The sequence below is a fragment of the Canis lupus genome, chromosome 14 (genome assembly GCF_011100685.1).
Source record: "Canis lupus familiaris isolate Mischka breed German Shepherd chromosome 14, alternate assembly UU_Cfam_GSD_1.0, whole genome shotgun sequence".
NCBI classification, from domain to species: domain Eukaryota; kingdom Metazoa; phylum Chordata; class Mammalia; order Carnivora; family Canidae; genus Canis; species Canis lupus.
In genome coordinates, this window is record NC_049235.1 from 60,843,724 (window position 1) to 60,863,412 (window position 19,689).

General features: G+C 38.3%; 1 protein-coding gene across 3 annotated transcripts in view; it reads right to left on the bottom strand.

Moving 5' to 3' along the window:
* The window catches only part of SLC13A1 (solute carrier family 13 member 1), a 104,640-nt gene that overhangs the window by 50,973 nt on the left and 33,978 nt on the right, over positions 1-19,689 (bottom strand). For all 3 annotated transcript variants that reach the window (XM_038557516.1, XM_038557515.1, XM_038557514.1), the window contains exon 7: positions 6,505-6,656. In XM_038557516.1, coding sequence (XP_038413444.1) covers positions 6,505-6,656 — 152 coding nt within the window. The remainder of the gene's footprint in view (positions 1-6,504; positions 6,657-19,689) is intronic.

The window sequence follows — 19,689 nt, forward strand, 5'->3', positions numbered from 1 at the left end:
CAAAAAATATTTCCAGAATGCTCTGTTCCAAGGATCAATTAAGGCCAACGATGAATTAATCACAGAGAAGTCAGAGCTTAGGTACCTCTGGAGCTCGCTTCCAGGATTAAGAACGTGAGAAATGTCACACTTTATAGTTGAGTTAGTACATCGCTCCAGTCTTGTTAGTATTATCCTGAAAGTCACCTTCCGAGCTGTCTACCGGCTCATGACGAGGGGATGGTTCAGTCTAACTCGGAGCTAACTGAGCTTTGCAACTACTTCACATAACACGCGCCGTGTTTGCAGGCTCACGTTTTATAGGAAGAAAATGCGACCCGTGAATGTGAACACGGATGTAGCCCTTGCTACTGGCAGCAAACTCACTTGTTTTTCTAGATCTTTGCAGGTTGGCACCTTCCCCATGGTCTGTGAGGCAGGCCGTGGGGTCGAAGGAGCCTGGAACTTGGCCGTCTGCCCTCAGCTGGCAGTCCCTTCATTGACTAGGGGTCATTACAGAGTGTCCGAGCCATGGGGCCCCAGGGTCACTCAGTGGAGCGTCAGACTCTTGGTTTGGGCTCAGATCATGACCTCAGGCGCTCGTGAGGTGGAGCCGAGTGGGGCCTGGCTCCCGGGGCAGACTCTGCCCCAGATTCTCTCCCCTGCCCGCCCCCCCCCGACTATCTGCTCTCACTAAATAAATAAATAAATACATATTTAAAGTCTCTGCGCCTCAGTTTCCTCATCTGTGAAATGAGGGAATCGTATATGTGACCTGAAGTTTCTGTGTCTTCCCATTTTTCTACTTCCCCCCATTAGTCCTCAGGACGACACGTCCTTCTTTTCCAAGACCGACGTTTCTACGCTTGTTTCTATTTTCTTTCTGCTTCTACCCGACACTTAGCCAGTCATTTCCTTCTCTCTCTCTCTCTTTCTCAAAACATCATGTATCTGTTTTACAGTTTCCTTCCTGAGCGCAACACAAAACTGACGTCCTCCTTGTCCACGAGGGCTCTCTGCCTCTGGGCACACCACACTTTGCTCTTTTCTTCTTTGCTTCCTCAACGTCGAAGGAAATCATTCCAATTAGCTGTTTCCCTCCCTACTGCTCACATCTTCCCTCTCCTCGGCCTAGCTCTGCCCCGCCTCCCACGTCTTATGGGAGGGCGCCCATCAGAAAGGAGCCTTCCCTTAGCCACGGTCCCCCTTGACCCTTCTACCGCGCGGCTTGTTCCAACTCATCCTCCATTCTGAAAAAGGTCTCATTTAGCCCTCAGAACACCACATGCCCATGGTTCTCCACCCACTTTGATAAACTTTTCTCATCTTCTTTCTTGTCAATAGTTCCCAAGAATCTATCCATGTCTTGGTTCTTTCAACTTTCTTCTCCCTATGTGACCATTTCTACATTCAAGATGCTTATTTCTGGGTTTATATATACACAGCCCTCAAAGTTTTCCACTCCATTTGCAAATGTCTACTAAAAACCCCGTGCAACACAAAGATAAACTCAAAATGGATGAAAGATCTAAATGTGAGACAAGATTCCATCAAAATCCTAGAGGAGAACACGGGCAACACCCTTTTTGAACTCGGCCACAGTAACTTCTTGCAAGATTCATCCACGGAGGCAAAAGAAACAAAATCAAAAATGAACTGTTGGGACTTCATCAAGATAAGAAGCTTTTGCACAGCAAAAGGAACAGTCCACAAAACTCAAAGACAACCTACAGATGGGAGAAGCCATTTGCAAATGACCTATCAGATAAAGGGCTAGTATCGAAGATCCATAAAGAACTTATTCAACTCAACAGCACAGAAACCAACAATCCAGTCATGAAATGGGCAGAAGACATGAAGAGAAATCTCACGGAGGAAGACATGCACAGGAGAAAATGCTCGGCATCACTTGCCATCAGGGAAATACAAATCAAAACCGCAATGAGATCCCACCTCACACCGGTGAGAATGGGGAAAATTAACAAGGCAGGAAACCACGAATGTTGGAGAGGATGCGGAGAAAAGGGAACCCTCTTACACTGTTGGTGGGAATGTGACCTGGTGCAGCCCCTCTGGAAAACTGTGTGGAGGTTCCTCAAAGAGCTTAAAATAGACCTGCCCCACGACCCAGCAACTGCCCTGCTGGGGATTTACCCCAAAGATTCAGATGCAGTGAAATGCCGGGACACCTGCACCCCGATGTTATAGCAGCAATGTCCACAGTAGCCACACTGTGGAGGGAGCCTCGGTGTCCATTGACAGATGATGGATAAAGGAGATGTGGTCTCTGTACACAATGGAATATTCCTCAGCCATTAGAAATGACAAATACCCACCATGTGCTTCGACGTGGATGGACCTGGAGGGTATGATGCTGAGTGAAGTAAGTCAGTCGGAGAAGGACAAACATTATATGGTCTCATTCATTTGGGGAATATAAAAAATAGTGAAAGGAAATAAAGGGGAAAGGAGAAAAAATAAGTGGGAAATATCAGAGAGGGAGACAGAACATGAGAGACTCCTAACTCTGGGAAACGAACTAGGGGTGATGGAAGGGGAGGAGGGCGGGGGGTGGCGGTGACTGGGTGACAGGCACTGAGGGGGGCACTTGACAGGATGAGCACTGGGTGTTATTCTATATGTTGGCAAATTGAACACCAATAAAAAATAAATTTATAAAAAAATTAAAAAAAAAAAACCCTTGCATAGGCTCTTAGCAGCCATCCCGAGATATCTAAAATCAAATTTGTTAATTTCTTCAATGAACCTAAAAGTTCGTGGCATCACCATCTATCTAGCTGGATCGGCAAAAATCCCAGACTTGCCCTAACCCCTCATGGCCCTTAAATCATCACACCTGATTACTCACCACCTTCTGCCTGTACATTATCTTGAGTCTAAATCCTATCACTTCATAACTAGTTTAGTTCTGCCCCTTGTCACTTGTCAGCACTTTGGTAACAGACTCCTAAATGGTCTCCTATCCCCAGACTCTTGGAATGCCAATCAATCTGCACATTGTTATTTAAACAGTGCAAAAAAAGGTAAAGGAAAAAAAAGAAAAAGAAAATCCACAGGCTCTTTTACTGCCTTGAGGAAAAAAAAAAAAAAGAAATGATTACAAACTTTTTGTGCTTTCATTTTATGAATTATTTGCATTCATTCTCTCCATAAATGTGGTGTTTACCTCTTTTAGGATTGAGCCATGTTGCACAAATCTCTAGTGTTTGAAGGGTGCTGCATACAGCTACAGTCCCCTTTTGGGATGTATATTCAATTATGTTTCTAAGGAGGTGATTTTTTAGGGAGACAGACTTTGGGGTTTGAATGACCATAGTCCGAACTTCAGTCTGCTAGATGAACATCAACTTTCTCAAATCTCATAGTAATAACCAACATTTACTGAGCATATTCTCTGAGACAGGTACGATTTTAAAGTGCTATTTAGGGATCCCTGGGTGGCGCAGTGGTTTGGCGCCTGCCTTTGGCCCAGGGCGCGATCCTGGAGACCCGGGATCGAATCCCACGTTGGGCTCTCAGTGCATGGAGCCTGCTTCTCCCTCTGCCTGTGTCTCTGCCTCTCTCTCTCTCTCTCTCTGTGTGTGACTATCATAAATAAATAAATAAATAAATAATAAAAAAATAAAGTGCTATTTATTTTTTAATAAAAACTTTAAACAATTCTCTAAAAGAGAGTTCTTAATATTCCATTTTTCTGGCAAGGTAAGAAGCTTAAAGAGAGTTAGTAGTGTAAGATCACCCAGCTTGGAAATGGAAGAGCTGGGATTTCAACAAAGGCAGTTAAGCCCAGAATCTGTGCTTTTCTCACCTCCATATGCTGCCCTCACAGCAAGGGCATATAGGGTAAGTGTGTACTGCGGAGCAGGTGGAATCCAACACATACCACCTACCTACTGGCCTCCATGTGAAAAACCAAACGCTATTATGTTTTAAAATTTTTAATGTTTTTCACAGATGTACATTTTGTCTAGAACCCAGAGAGAATCTCAAATCTTCCTGGCAAGTTTCATTTTTTTCATTCTCCAAAAGAATTCACAACAGTGCCTTGCTTGCACATCATCAGTCCTAGAACAAATGTTTATTCTGAGGAAGCTGAATTTTATTCAGTGCAAATAAAAATAAACCTTTACCCATTCACTCAGTCAGTAAACATGATACATTTTATATCTGCAAGTGATAGGTGAATAGATGAATAAACAAAGGCGTTGAAATCCGTTCCCTTCTTCCCACTGTTTGTAAGATAGCACCTTTCTCTAGATGTCAAGTCACTGATTCTTAGGATTCATGCACCCATGGAGTTAGGCAAGATCCAAATTAAATTATACACAATGACTGTCGATACTGCTTTAAAAAGGATGGCAAGCAGTGTCAAGAGGAAAAGGTGGCATTATTGCATAAGATTTGGAAACAAAGGGCAATTTCTTTCCAGGTCCAAACATCTTGACAAAGAATATAATTTTTTTTCCCTGTATTTCTAAGTTCTGGGCACTTTTTCCAATGAAATTGAATGCATTTCATTCCACTGTTGCTTTGAGATGTGGTTGTATCTTGGGGCCAATGTTTAAGAAAAAGTGGGTTAAATATCTGTCTGGCTTGTTTAATAGGATTAATCATATTGCCTCACATAAGTTTGTTTTCCCCCTCTATTCTAGTATTTTCTATCAGGAAGGGATACTTTGAGTTTCTTTCTGTTTGTGTATAATTCTCTAATGTTAAAGCAAACTTTTGAAGAAAAAACTTCACTAAATTTCAAGTACATATTAAGCATTTTCTAAATTAAAGAATATTTGGCCAAATTCCCATGAATAGGAGAATTGGAAGATTAGATAATTAGGGAAAATAGTTACTGAAACATTTTGCTTAAAGTGCTGCAATGCTCCCAATCTGTCATTGCAAATGGATTACTGCATCCTAAGAATCAAGGGAACAGTTAAATAAAAGAAAGAAAATTTGGTTGATACATTGTGCAAGACCGCAGACACAGGGCAAGTCAGCATGGATTACTGCAACAACATCGATCTCATGAGAATGTTGGAAACCAGCAGTTCTCTAACACCAAGAGTAAAACAATAAACTTTTGGTCTACATTTTAGAAAAAGATTTGCAGAGAAGACCAAAATGTGGAATCTCTTTCTGGAGGAACTCATGAAAAAGGATGGAAGTCTAGTTTTCAGAAAGAGATCAAGTACATTTCCTGTCTTGAATTAGGAGACACATTAGATAAATCCTCTCTGACACAGAGAGCTTCAGAAGTCTCCCACTTAATAAACCAAATGCCGTTTTGAGGTTCCTATCGATGTTGGCCGCTGGAGCATGCGTGATGGACGTGCAATCAGGGAAACAATAAATACACATGGAGGTCTGTATTAGACGGTCTTCAACTGCTATCCCACTGCTTTTTGCACACAGTTCTTGTTCTTTTTAGGACAATGGAGTGTGACATTATTTTTGTCTTAGGTTTCCGAGAAAAGCCATGCATGCACAACATTTTGCAAATAATTTTAGAAAGGTCATAAAATCTGTGAATCTGCTTTGAAGAATGTAGTCTTCCTGACTCTGAACCCTAGTCTTTTTGTGAAAAGACGTACATCCTGTTCCAGGGCATCCTTAATGTGGCCCACCTTGCTGGAACTCTGATCATCTGTCCTGTTAGTATTTGAAAACACACCGCGGGTGTAGAATTCTGTTTGAGTCCTCACGTGAAAGCATGGACTTTCAAACTATTGTATCAATAATTCTTACAATAGCTCTCAGAAATAGCATCAAGTATTTTTACATGGTTTACTTCATTTAAGTCTCACACTAATCATCTGAATTGTGACTGTTTTAGATACGAAAAATTTAAGTCCTGGGAGAGTAATTCACTTTTTGTTGTTCAAATTCACAAAGTAAGTGGCTGAAAATTACAGATTTTTTAACCCAAGTTATCTGACTCTACCCACAGATTCCCCATGTTCTCCAATAGATGAACATCACGGTTGCAAACTAATATTTAGAGTCCTATGTCTGTCCTTAGAATGCTTTATCACTGACATTTCTTGCAATTGCCCAATCCTTCAAATCTTTTTGAATTCTAGGCAAGACTTCTGTAATAAGCACCTTTGTACGCAACTCTCATTTTTATGTTTAAATGCTAGTTCCCAAACCCTACATAAATTTTCCTACCTAGATAATCCCTATTCACATTAGTTAACTATCATTCACAGTATTATTTTTAACAAGAAAAGTCTTCCCATTTGATTAGAATGGTCAGCCAGACATAACTATCTATTGTGAGCTGACTTGGGGAATCTTAAGGCACCTGTTAATTCACTACACCTTCCATATTTAACTCTTAGTGGAAGGGAAGGTCTCTAGACCTATAGATGTCCTGATGAAAAAAAAGAAAAAAGGTTAACTCAGTACAGCAATTTCCGTTCCTGATTCTCTGAATCAGTGAAGAATAAGCCTTGTAAGTTATGTGCTGCCTATTTATTTAATCAACGATCCAATCATTTTACTTACGTATTGAAATGCTCAGAGAAGATCAAGTTGGTAGAAGTGCCTGTGATCGTTGTGAGTCCACCAATGGTAGAAGAGTAAGCGATACACAAGCACATAAGTTTACACATCATGTGGTCCTTCTTTGTTCGGTACTTGGTTCCTGTGTCTGAGTTCTGTTCAACAAGAAAAAAGTTTATACATCATGTGGTCCTTTGCTTAATATTTGGCTTCATGCCGCCAACATTTCATCATTTTCAAGTCATCTTTACAAAAGGGAAAATGGCGGCCTTCGTTACATTCTTCTCAATTAAACCACGGCCTTACCTCACCCCCATTTTCACAAACTACGTAAAAGAGTCGTCTACATTCACTGACTCTGTTCCTTTAACCACTCCAATCTGGCTTCCGTCCCTTCAGGCCACCCCAACCGCACTTGCTTTGATTATCAATGTACTACTAAACCCAACACATACTTCTCAGTCTCAGTCTTGTAGACCTCTTGACAGTGCCCAGAAGAGTTAACCACTTCTTCCTGCTGCAAAACTCTTCTTGGGGCTTCTGTGATATCTCACTCTTCTGGTTTTTCTCCCACATCTCTACTTGTTTCTCTATTTACCTTGCCAATTCATTTTCTTTTATCCTTCCTTAAAACTAGAGTTTCTTGAAACTCCGTCACGGCTACCTCTTTTTTCTGAAGTATTTATCTTTAGGAAATCTCATATATTTTCACTGATTTAATGCCTGTAGATACACCATACTATCAATTCTGGTCTTCAGCCCAGACTTCTCCTTTTAGACCTATATATCCAATTGACTATTTAACATAACTTGAAAATCTTAAATAAAACTCCACTCCCAAAATGTTCAAGACCAAACCCACTATTTTCTTCCTCAAATGTAGTTCTTCTTTAGGATCACCTATATAAGCTAATAGCATTATCATCATTATAATTACAAACACAGTGTGCTCCGTATATAATAAACACTATTCTAAGTTCAAAGTAAATAAACAATTTAATCCATCTTATTCTTACAGTGGAATGAGGTTAGCACTGTATTTATCACATTTTACACATGAAAACATGAGACAGAGTAAAGTTCAGTGGCTTGCCCAAGGTCACAGAGTCTGGAAATGGCAGACTTGGATTTTGAAACCATGTAGTCTTGCTTTAGAATTCATACCCTCAGCCACTATACTATATTGCTTGTCCTCCCTGAGAACATTCTCTTCCTTCCCACCAAATTGGGTCAATTTTATCTATATAAATATGTCTGGACTCTTTCATGTTCATCTCCATTGCTATCACTTTGGAATAAATCAACATCACCTCTGATTTGGGTTATTGTAATAGCCTCCTTATATTTCTTCATGTATCAATTCTTGCTTATTTATGATCTGTCCTTATTTAAAAATATACAAATAGAAGAATCACCCTGTTTCATACAGAGAGGTATGCTGTCTGTGATATATACACTGAAGGATCTTTTTAAGAAATCATGGAAAGGAAGTATTTAGTACTCACTGAAAGCCATCATGGATGTGGGAATGACCTAGCATAGTAGGGTCAGGTGCATTGGATTATAATTTGCCTTTTATGTTCTAATTAATTTAAAGTTAGCTCCCTGGGGTATCTACTCTTCACCCCAAACAAATTAATGTATAAATATCTTGTTTGCCTTATATTTCATACATGGGAATGTTTTATATTTTCCATGATAACAGTTTCCATTGAAAACTTGAAAAACAAATGGTATGTAAATAAAATAGCAAAATAAGTTTAAAAATTCTTATAGTGTAGTACTAAGTGGCAACTGAAATTTGGGGCTTAAATATTAACTATTTTACTGTAGAAAAAAACAACAGAAACCAGGAAGTGATATATAATTTGGATATTATTAAACTGAACATAAGAATGGAAACTTAAAGATGTAATGTACATAATTCTCACCACACTTAAACTTTCTTAATTGCAAATATATGCATATACAGATATATATATGTGTATATAAAACATAATGATTAAAAGGTATGGGTAGATACAAAATTAAAGAATCAAAATAAGAAAATGCTAATATATTTGCCATGCTTTATCCTTTGTGGATTTCTCATACTTTTTCCTACGTACAGACCTTTAAAACATACATTAGGTGATATTTATGCAAATATTACAATTTAGAAACACATTAAAAGTTCAGGGTGAATTTAAATTCTGCAGTAAATTGTAATGCTAATATACCATAATATATGTTGAGGAGTAAGTGCAGGCGTTGGGAAGTCGGATCGAGGGCAATGTCTGTATTATCTTGGCAGTAAACATGAACCCCTTGCAGTCAGCTCTATTACGGTTTTTCGCTTAGGGCATGTGATTGATGGGCTGGTTGAAGAGATGATGCTGTAGTAAGGGGTAAAGACCGAGGACCAGAGAGACAGTTGGGAAGGTCAATGGCAGAATAATAGAGCTCTTAGGAAAGCCTGAGATGAGCCATTAATTGAGCCAACTATTAGTACAGAAACTACAAAAACAAGGGAAGGGTGGACCATCAACAGATTAGTCTTTTGCCTAAGACACTAGTTTCAACCTGGGACCAAGGGTTTGACCTTGGCCCAAAGGGATCTGGAAAAAATCATTTGGAAAGTTAAGAGCATGTGTTTGCAGATATTAGGACAACAGAATAAGCATGACATTTTTCCATAAGTGGAGGAGGAATTTGGTGTTTGTGTGTGTGTGTGTCTGTGTGCGCGTGTGTGTGGTATATCTTTTCCCAAGAGTTTCAGAGAGAAAAAAAGATTCCTTCCCAAAGAAGGGAGGAGAAGCAAAGCATCTAGAGGGATGGAACTGTAGGCAGTCGGGGATGGCATGGCTAGAGGGAACCTCCTGTGCTAAGGTGACCGAAGGGCATTGCCATGGACACACTGTGAATGGGAAAATGCTTGTTTTATACTGTTTCACAACAGAGGACTTATGTGAAATTGAATACACACAAGGATGTAGTTTTTATGATAAAAATATGTCCACACGCATATAATGCCCAGAAATAGACTAAACTGAAATATGTCAAAATATTAACAATGGGATTGGGAATATCTTCTGCCTTCTTGATACTTTTTGTATCTTCTACAACCATAAAAAGTCTTTCCAACATATGAAAGAATTGTAGACCCCTTAGTGCAGAAAGTATTCAGAAATTAATGTGGTACGAAGACCAGGGACGCCTCACTATTGCTACCTGGTGGTTACGGGTGCAGACCCAGGGGCTTACTCAACACTCCATCCGTGAACCGCAGGGGCTAAGCCCAGGGTCTCCAACGCTGTACAAGACAACTCACTGGGGGGACAGTGGCATGAAACCGTTAGGGTTTCTATTTATGGTTGAATAATAATGTGAGATGACTTGTACAAAATATCACTAATCATTTTCTGCTTGCCAAACAGCCAGGTTAAAATCTAGCTCTTTTTGGATATTTACTTGCATTAGATCCATCTGATATCACATATTGATTTCTCAGTTGTAGGCATTATAGTTAGATTTCCACTGTTAGATGATGAGGATTTGGCTTTCGTTGATACACTCGACCACCCAACACACTTAAACTTCATGTCCCCATCCTCCTCCTATTACGGCTACGTGATAATCCTACTTAGAGCAGAGTTCAACATTTAGAATGTTGTCTAGTAGAAATCCATGAACTTCTGAGAAATATGACCTACATTATTTTTCCTGCTTCGTACTCCTACTCTACCCCTCCTGGCTTGCTTGGTTTCGTAAGTTTCGCTTAGTTTTCTGAGTAACCACTAAAAGTCTCCAAACATTCCATGGTTGTTTAAATCTTCAATCAAGTCAGTATCTACAATCAAGTAAGATACTTAATGTACATAAAATATTCTACCCATTTCATTGTCTTAGAGCACGTCTTCCAGGACATTCCTAACCTGTCCTAACTCCGAGCATTTTTCTCTCTGGGTCTGCAAAGATTTATCTCAACTTCAGTCAGTCTTCCTACTTCATTGATAGCTTGGTTGGATATTGATTTCAAGTTTGAAAATAAACGTCATGCCAAATGTTGAAGGCATCCTTTTCCAATTGTTTGAGTTTCCAGTGTTGCTGTAGAGAAGTCTTTAAACATATTTTTTATCTTTTTTAATGAATCAGTTTTGTCATTTTTCTGAAAATTTTTAGGATTTTCTCTTTTCTCATAATATTCTGAACTATCAATAACCTTCTCAATGTGTGTTTCAACTCTTGGCTGGCACCCAGTGGGATTATATTCTTACACTATGGAAATTTTCTTCAATTTTTGATGTAGTCTCCTCAGTTTTCTCTATTCTTTTTCTGAAATTTCCTATTATTCTCTTACTTTGTTTCTTGCCATTTTTCTACTAGATTTTCCATTTATGATATATTTTTATATCTTTTTAACTACATTTTATATATTTATTTTATTTATATTCATATTTTATTTTTTGTCTTCTTGGTCCTCTTTTAAAGAATGCCATTCATGGATAAATTCCAAGAGTCACACATTGTACCAACACTGAATCATGATGAAATAGAAAATGTGAACAGACACATTACTAGTAAGGAGATTGAGTCAGTAATCCAAAGTCTCTCAACCAAAAAAGTCCAGGACTAGATGGCTTCGTTGGTAAATTCTACCAAACATTAAAAGAATAATCAATGCCAATCTTTCTCAAATTTCCAAAAAATAGAAGAGGAGAGAATCTTCCAAACTCATTTTACGAGGCCAGCATTACCCTAATATCAAGACCATTCAAGGACACTACAAAAAAAGATAATTACACGTCACTATCCAAGATGAACATAGATGCAAAAATCCTCAACAAAATTGAAGCAAACCAAATTCAAGAATACATTAAAAGAATCATATACCATTATTAAGTGAAATTTATAAAAATAATATGATCATATCAATAAATGTAGAAAACATATTTAACAAAATTCAACATCCATTTATGATAAAGTGGGTACAGAGGAAATATATCTCAACATCAAAAAGGCCATATATGACAAGCCCACGGTTAACATCATACTCAAAGGTAAAAAGCTTTAAGTCTTTCTCCTAAGATCAGGAACAAACAAGGATGCCTGCTCTCTCCATTTCTATTCAATATAGTATTGGAAGTCCCAGCCAGAACAATTAAGTAAGGGGGAAAAAGCCATCCAAAATCAAAAGGAAGAAGTAAAACTGTCACCATTTGTAGATGAAATGCTATTATATATAGAAAACCTTAAGGACTTCATCAAAACACTGTTAGAACTAATAAAAAAAAATCAGCAACATTGCAGGATACAAAATCCATGTGCAAAAATCTGTTGCATTTCTATACACTAAAGTGAAATGTCAGAAAGAGAAACAAAGAAAACTACATCTTTTATAATTGCCCCCAAAATAAAATATCTAGAAATAAATTCAACCAAGGATGGGAAATACCTGTATATTGAAAACTATAAGACATCTATGAAAAATATTGAAGATACAAATAAATGGAAAGATATCACATGCTTATGGATTAGAAGAATCAATATTGTTAAAATTGATACTACTCAAAACAATCTTTAGGACCCAAACTACCCAAAGCAATCTACAGTTTTGATGAAAATTTGATATCAAAATTCCAATGACATTTTTCAAAAACAAGAGCAAACAATCCTAAAATTGTATGGAACCACAAAAAAAAACCTGAATAGTCACAGTAATCTTGAGAAAGAACAAAACTGGAGGCATCATGCTGCCTGATTTCAAACTATATTAAAAATCTACAGCAATTAAAATAGTATGCTATTTGCATACAAATAGACACGGATCAGTGTAACAGAATAGAGAGCCCTAAAATAAACCCACATAGATATAGCCAATTAATTTATGACAAAGGAACCAAGAATATATAATGGGGAAAGGACAGACTCTCCAATAAACGGTGTTGGAAAAACTGGACAGCCACATGCAAAACAATAAAATTTTACCACAATCTTACAGCATACACAAAAATTAATTCAAAATAGATTAAAAACTTGAACATAAGACCTGAAACCATAAAACTCCTAGAAGAAAACATAGATGGTTAGTTATTTGACATAGGGCTTAGTGATAATTTCTTCAATCTGACACCAAAAGCAAAAACAACAAAAGCAAAAATAAATAAGTAGGACTACATCATACTAAAAAGTTTCTGCACAGCAAAGGAAACCATAAAAAAAATGAAGACAACCTACTAAACGAGATAAAATATTTTCAAATTGTATTTCTGATAAAAGGCTATTTACCGAAACATATGAAGATTTCATACAGCTCAATAGCAAAAAAACACCAATTTTATTTTTAAAATCAACAATTTGATTTTAGAATGGGCAGAAGGGGGCACCTGGGTGGCCCAGCGGTTGAGCATCTGCCTTTGGCTCAAGGCATGATCCTGGGGTCCTGGGATCAAGTTCTGCATCAGGTTCCCCTCCTGTTTTTCCCTCTTCCTATGTCTCTTCCCACCCACCCCTCCGTGTGTCTCATGAATAAATAAATAAATTCTAAAAAAAAAAAAAAAAAGGGCAGGTCTGAACAGACATTTTCCCAAAGAAAACTTACAAATGGCCAATAGGCACATGAAAAGATGCTCCATATCATTAATTATCAGGGAAATACAAATCAAAACCACAATAAGCTATCACCTCATACCTTTTAGTATAACTATTATCAAAAAGACAAGAAATAATAAATTTGGTGAGGATGTGGAGAAGAAGGAACCCTTGTGCACTGACAGTGGGAACGTAAATTGGTGCAGCCACTATGGAAACCAGTATTGAAGATCCTCAAAAAATTAAAATAGAACTACAACATGACGTAGCAATTCTACTTTGGGGTATTTATCAAAAGAAAATGAAAACACTAACTCAAAAAGAAATATGCATGCTTGTGTTCATTGCAACATTATTTGCCACAGCAACAATATGGGAACAACCTAAGTGTCCATTGGTGAGTAAATGGATAAAGAAATCGTGGTAAATGTACATGGTGGACTATTACTCAGCCACAAAAAATGAACAAAATCTTGCCATTTGTGACAACACAGATGGAGATCAAGGGCATTGTGCTAACTGAAATAGGTCAGAGAAAGACAAATACATGATCTCTCTCACAAGTATAATCTTTAAAAAAAAAACCCACAAATATAAAAACACACAAAAGAACAAGCTCATAGATGCAGAGAACAGATTGGTAGTTGCTGGAGGCAGCAGGTCAGATAAAATGTGAAGAGGGTATAAATTTATTAAAAAATAAAATTAAAAATTAAGATAAAAAAAGGAATGTGCAAGACAGCATATCGTATGCTACGTTTGTTTGTAAAAAAAAAAAGCAAAAATAAAACAACATATCTATGTTATGAAAAATAAAAGGATATTCATATTCCATGAATGCAATTCTTTTGTTTTCCTCTGAATATATTAATGATAGTTTCTTTTCCTGTGTTTTCCTTCTTCTTGCATAGTCCCTGTTTCCTGTAGCTTTCTGCTTTCTTTTTGCTTCTTTGGAACTCTCTTTCATGCCTGAGGTTTTCTTCAGCTATCCGGGACCTTCTTGCTGTTTGCTTAGATTTGAGACCATGAAAAGCTGTCTGGAAGCTCTGTACCCCTGCTTTGGGAGTTGTTGACTGTGGGCTTCGCTGCAGTACCTCTGACTGGGCCTCTTCTTTTTCTGAGAAAATCCAATTGTATATATTTTCACCTTTTCTTTTCTTTTTTTTATTTTCACCTTTCCTTTATGTTGATTATATTCCCCAGGAGAGGATCTCCTGATGTCCTGCCTGCTGACGCCTGGAAGGGACAGGCCTGGATCCTGGAACCAGTGGAGTAGAAGCAAGGTTTCCCCCATTCTGCAGGTAAACTGCCTCTCAATGCCCCCCCCTTTCATCGTGAAACCCTGTGTGACCTGAACTGTGCCTGGTTCTCCTTACTCTCTGCTTTACTGGTCTAAAGAGGACACTGGTGTTTGGTGGAAGAGAAGCAGTTGCATCTGTGTGGAGTTGAGGAAAAATCTGGGAATTCATCTGTTTTCATAAGCAGTTTTTTACCCCTGATTTTCAACGTTTTAAAAACTTTGAAGGCTGCTGCTATGTAACCTGGATTGTTCATTTCCTCTCCTCACTGTTGATTTAGGATTCCACTTTTATGAGATAACTGAGTCATTTCATATCCATCCTTTTACTTTCCAGCTTCCAAAATGATTTTGCTGTCATCTCTTCTCTTGACATTTACATAATCATGACTTATGACTTAAAAGGTCTATTTGTTCCTGTTTTAATGGAGATTTAGGAGATACTGAAGGTAAATGGGTGTATTCAATCTAGCATCTTACTGGAAGATGCAACCTTTCTCTTACATTAAAAAATAAATTAATCTTAACTAATAATCATTGCACAGACTGACTTCCGTTCATGGTCTATACATCAGCGGGTGATATAGGGAAAGATGGGGGGGAGGAAAAGCTCAATAGTGTGAGGAGCGATTGACAGCGGGGCCCTGTCTCCCTCTTTGCTCTCAGCGTATTGAGTTTACATGTGCTTGGTTAAGTGAATAACAGTTACACTTTCTAGTTTTAATTAAAACAGCCCTCTCATAACGTGCATGTGGCTTTAAATGATTTCTATAAGAAATTATTCATGTAAAGAAAGCCCAGAATAAAGATAATACGTAAGTGAACGGCAAGAAAATAAGAGGAGAGACGCTTCTTCTACTGTTGATATGAACTCATCATGAAGCTTTGGTAAGAATCTAGTCTGTAATAACCTGAAAAACTCAGAGCAGTTGGTAACAAAACTGAAGTTATCAATAAGACTCCTGGAAATACGATTTATATACACTGTAGTTAATAAGGAATTATGCTGCATATTGTGAATTGGAATATTACTTTACATAGTAATAGTATGATGAATAGAAAAGTCTTTAAGCACTTAAGACCTGAGGACTCTTTATAAAAATTCTATTTTTTCAGCAATATCAAAAATCATAATTAAATTGAAGATGTATTTTATAAAATGTTATATATGTTATCCTAAATGTTAAATATTTAGAAGCTTCCTTTTTTTTAATTTATTTTTTTTTATTGGTGTTCAATTTACTAACATACAGAATAACCCCCAATGCCCGTCACCCATTCACTCCCACCCCCCGCCCTCCTCCCCTTCCAACACCCCTAGTTCGTTTCCCAGAGAGAAGCTTCCTTTTTAATTCATTTGTGAGTAGCCAAAAATAAATATGTATTAGAAAAAAATCTTTTTCTTTCTATAGCAGTAAAAATGACTGACATAATATATAAATAATATAGTATTTTTCTTTTCCACAGCATGATAAATCAGATTTCCTGTTAAATAAAATGTTTAAAAAGCACCTTAAAAATGTATCTCAAAACTATACAAAAATAGGGAATTTGCCTTGACCCTAAATCAAGTGAAAGTGGGAATCTTAAGTGAGTAACTAGGCAGCTTTTTGATCTGAGAATCTCAATCTTTTTTTTCCAGAAAGAGCTGGATATGGCGGATAATGCCAAAGGCCCATCATCTATGAGGAACCCTACAGGAAAATACGCATAAAGCTGGTGTCCTCTGCAAAAGTTGACAATAAGGAAATCTAATGCTGACTTACAGGAAAACAAAATGTAGCCTAAAAACTCCTAATCATGAGCATCTTTAGCCTAAATTCGTGTTACCTGTCTTTTAAAATAAAAACAATAGTATAAAAGCTCTTCCAGGAAGCTGCAACTCAAGACTTAAGGAATTTCCAGAGAAGTCTCAAGGAAACCTACTATTTCAATACTTACATGGCTCAATATCTCAAAAGCAAACAATCCAGTTAAAAAAAAGGGCAGAAGACATGAATAGATATTTTTCCAAAGAAAACATCTGGATGGCCAACAGACACATGGAAAGGTGCTCGACATCCCTCATCATCAGGGAAATGCAAATCAAAACCACAAGGAGACACCACCTCACAGCCCTCAGAAGGGCTAAAATTAACACGGGAAACAATAGATGTCGGTGAAGATGTGGAGAAAGGGGAACCCTGTTGCACTGTGGGTGGGGATGCAAACTGGTGCAGCCACTGTGGAGAGCAGCGGGGGGGGGGGGGGGTTTGGACCTCAAAGAGTTAGAAATAGAGCTACCCTGTGATTCAGCAATAGTACTACTGGGTATTTACCTAAAGGATACAAACATACTGATTCAAAGGCGCACCTGCACCCTGAAGTTTACAGCAGCATTATCAGCAAGAGCCAAACTACAAAAAGAGCCCAATGTCCATCAACTGATGAATGGATAAAGAAGATATGACATACGTATATATATATGTGTGTGTGTGTGTGTGTGTGTGTGTGAATATTAGCAAAAAACATGATATCTTGTCATTTGCAACAACATGGATGGATCTAAAGGGTATAAAGCTAAGTGAAATAAGTCAGAGAAAGACAAATATTATACAATTTCACTCATACAAGGAACTTAAGAAACAAGACAAATGAACAAAGAAAAAAAAGACAAACCAAAAAATAATCTTAACCATAGAGAACAAGTTAGTTGTTACCATAGGGGAGGTGGGCAAAGGGATGGGCGAAATAGGTAAAATAGGTGATGGGAGCTAAGAATACACTGGTCATGATGAGCACTGACTAATATAGAGAACTGTTGAATCACTGTGTGGTACACCTGAGACTAGTATAACACTGTATGTTAACTATATTGGAATGAAAATAATTACCAAAAAAAAAAAAGAAAAAGAAAGAAAAGAAAGAAAGAAAGAAAGAAAGAAAGAAAGAAAGAAGAAAGAAAGAAAGAAAGAAAGAAAGAAAGAAGAAAGAAAGAAAGAAAGAAAGCAAGCAAGCAAGCTGGCATTGCTTCATTAGCATCAGACAAATAAACTCTAAGACCCCAAAACATCGGGGCACTGAAAAATGGTAAAAGCATTAATTAACCAGGAATATATAAACATTCTAAACTGGTAGGGACACAATAACATAATCTAAATAAGTCCAAAATATATAGAAACCAAAATTGACAGAACTAGCAGGAGAAAGAGTCATATCCATAGCCTAGAGGGAGATTTTAACAGAACAGTTTCATTAACTGCTGGGTTAAGTAGACAAAAAATCAGGTCACAGACAATTTGAAAAACAACCAGCAAACTTGATCTAACAGACTTTTGGAAAATATTGCTCCCAGTAAGTTGAGAATATACAATTCTTTTTAAGCACGACGAGACATTTATCACAATTGACCATGTGTTAGCCCATAAATCTGTCTCAACAAGAACTGATGTCATATAAACAATTTCTGAGCACAGTAAAATGAAGTCAGAAATAAAAACAGAAAAACAAAAAGTATCACAAAAGTTTCATTTATTTCAGATTTTAAAATACACTTCTAAGCAACTCATGAAGGGAAGAATCTAGTATAACAGAAATCCAGAAGATACAAAGAACTGAAAAATATGTGATGGAGCTAAGTTAATGGGAGAAAATTCATCTCCTTAAATCCTTACTTTGGAAGAGAAGAAACACTCATATTTCATAATGTGAATGTCTAATTTAAAAAGTAAAAGAAAAAAATAATAAAAAAATAAAAAGTAAAAAAGCAGCAGAATGAATTAAAGATAAAGCAGAACAAAATAATAAAGAGAGGAAATGAATAAATTAGAATACTTATAAAATATGATCAAAGAGCCAAAAGTCAGTTCTTTGACAAGACTCGTAAGACTAATAAAACTAATTTTTGAAAGACTATTGAAAAAAAAAAAAGCTTAAAAGCTTAAGTAGAAATATTAGCAATGACAAAAGCTATAACTAAAAATACTTTGGAAATTAAATTGGTCTTGGTGATATTATAAACAACCATATGCTATTAGCCGCAGGATGGAAGGCATACGGTTCCTGGAAAAATACAACTCAAGAAGAAATAGAAAATGTAATTAATCCTAAAGCCAGGAAAGTGATAGAGTAATTCCTGAGAGCCTCTGCCTTCTGCGTTCTCCTCTTCCTGTGAGCCTGAGTAGAGGATGGGGAGGGCGAGGGGAGGCAGCGATCTTGCCCCAGGGGGGCGGTTGGTGCTGAGGCCGCGGAGCTGGGAGGCAGAGTCGGCCTGGTGATGTGGAGCCGCCCTGCCCGCTTACTTCTCTCTCGTTAAGACTCTTGCTATTTGGGGCTCTGTGGTGATGAAGGGGTAACCAGGACGAGCAGAAACACCAAAAAGAGGACGAGAGAATGATTGACACGACCTTCCGGCCTGTGTGTCTGGGCGAGGGGACCAGCGAGTGACTGAGCAGAGGAGGCGGAACCAGACAAGGCCCCGAGACTTTTCGGAATTAGTTAAGCTGGGATGTGAGGTATACCATGTCATGCATTTTTATATCCTTTAAATTTTTTCTGTTACATTTAATAAATGTGTGTCTATTTCACATATTTCATAATCAAGTGCAAAAGCCATTTGGGGACAAAGCAAAATGAATGCTTTCCTGTTTTAGGGGATGCTATTGGAAGATGCACGGAAGCACGCTGCTGAGGGTTGAGAAGGTAAGGTCCACCGTAGAGCAGACGCGGCCGCGGGAGGCTCCCACCCGGCCCACCCCAGCCCACCCTTAGCTCCAGATGCCAGGAGCCCCATTTCGGGGACTCACAGATGGAAGACTCGTGGGACCAAAGCTCTTCTCAGCGGTCGTTTCAACAGCACAATGTTGTGTGGAAACACGGCTGAGCGCAGACACCGAAGGAGCCGGGCCTTTGACCTCGACGACAACTGGGACCACGGGGAGGTCGTGGGCCCGGGCTGCTGCCGGATCCCCTCTCCGCGTTACAGCGAATGTCAAAAAAAATTCTTCACTCAGGAGAGTGGTGGTTCTCACCGGCGGTTGCCCCGGCTTCCCTCTTGAATCGGGAAGTCCTCGGGGTGTGATTCCAGGGTGACCGGGCCCAGCTGCTGCCGGTCTTTCTTCCGTCGGACATTCAAGCACCATCACCCTAACCAGCTTCAACCCTACAACACTGCCAAGTATACTTTAACTTTACATTATACCCTTGGAGCTTATCCTCACACGCTCTCCACCATGGCCCGGCCTCGTCCTCCCACACAAGCCCAGGCTTCTGCTCGCACACAACACTGGGGGTGACAGGATCCCGGATTCTGGACCGAAATGTTATCTCTCTGTTGGTCTAGG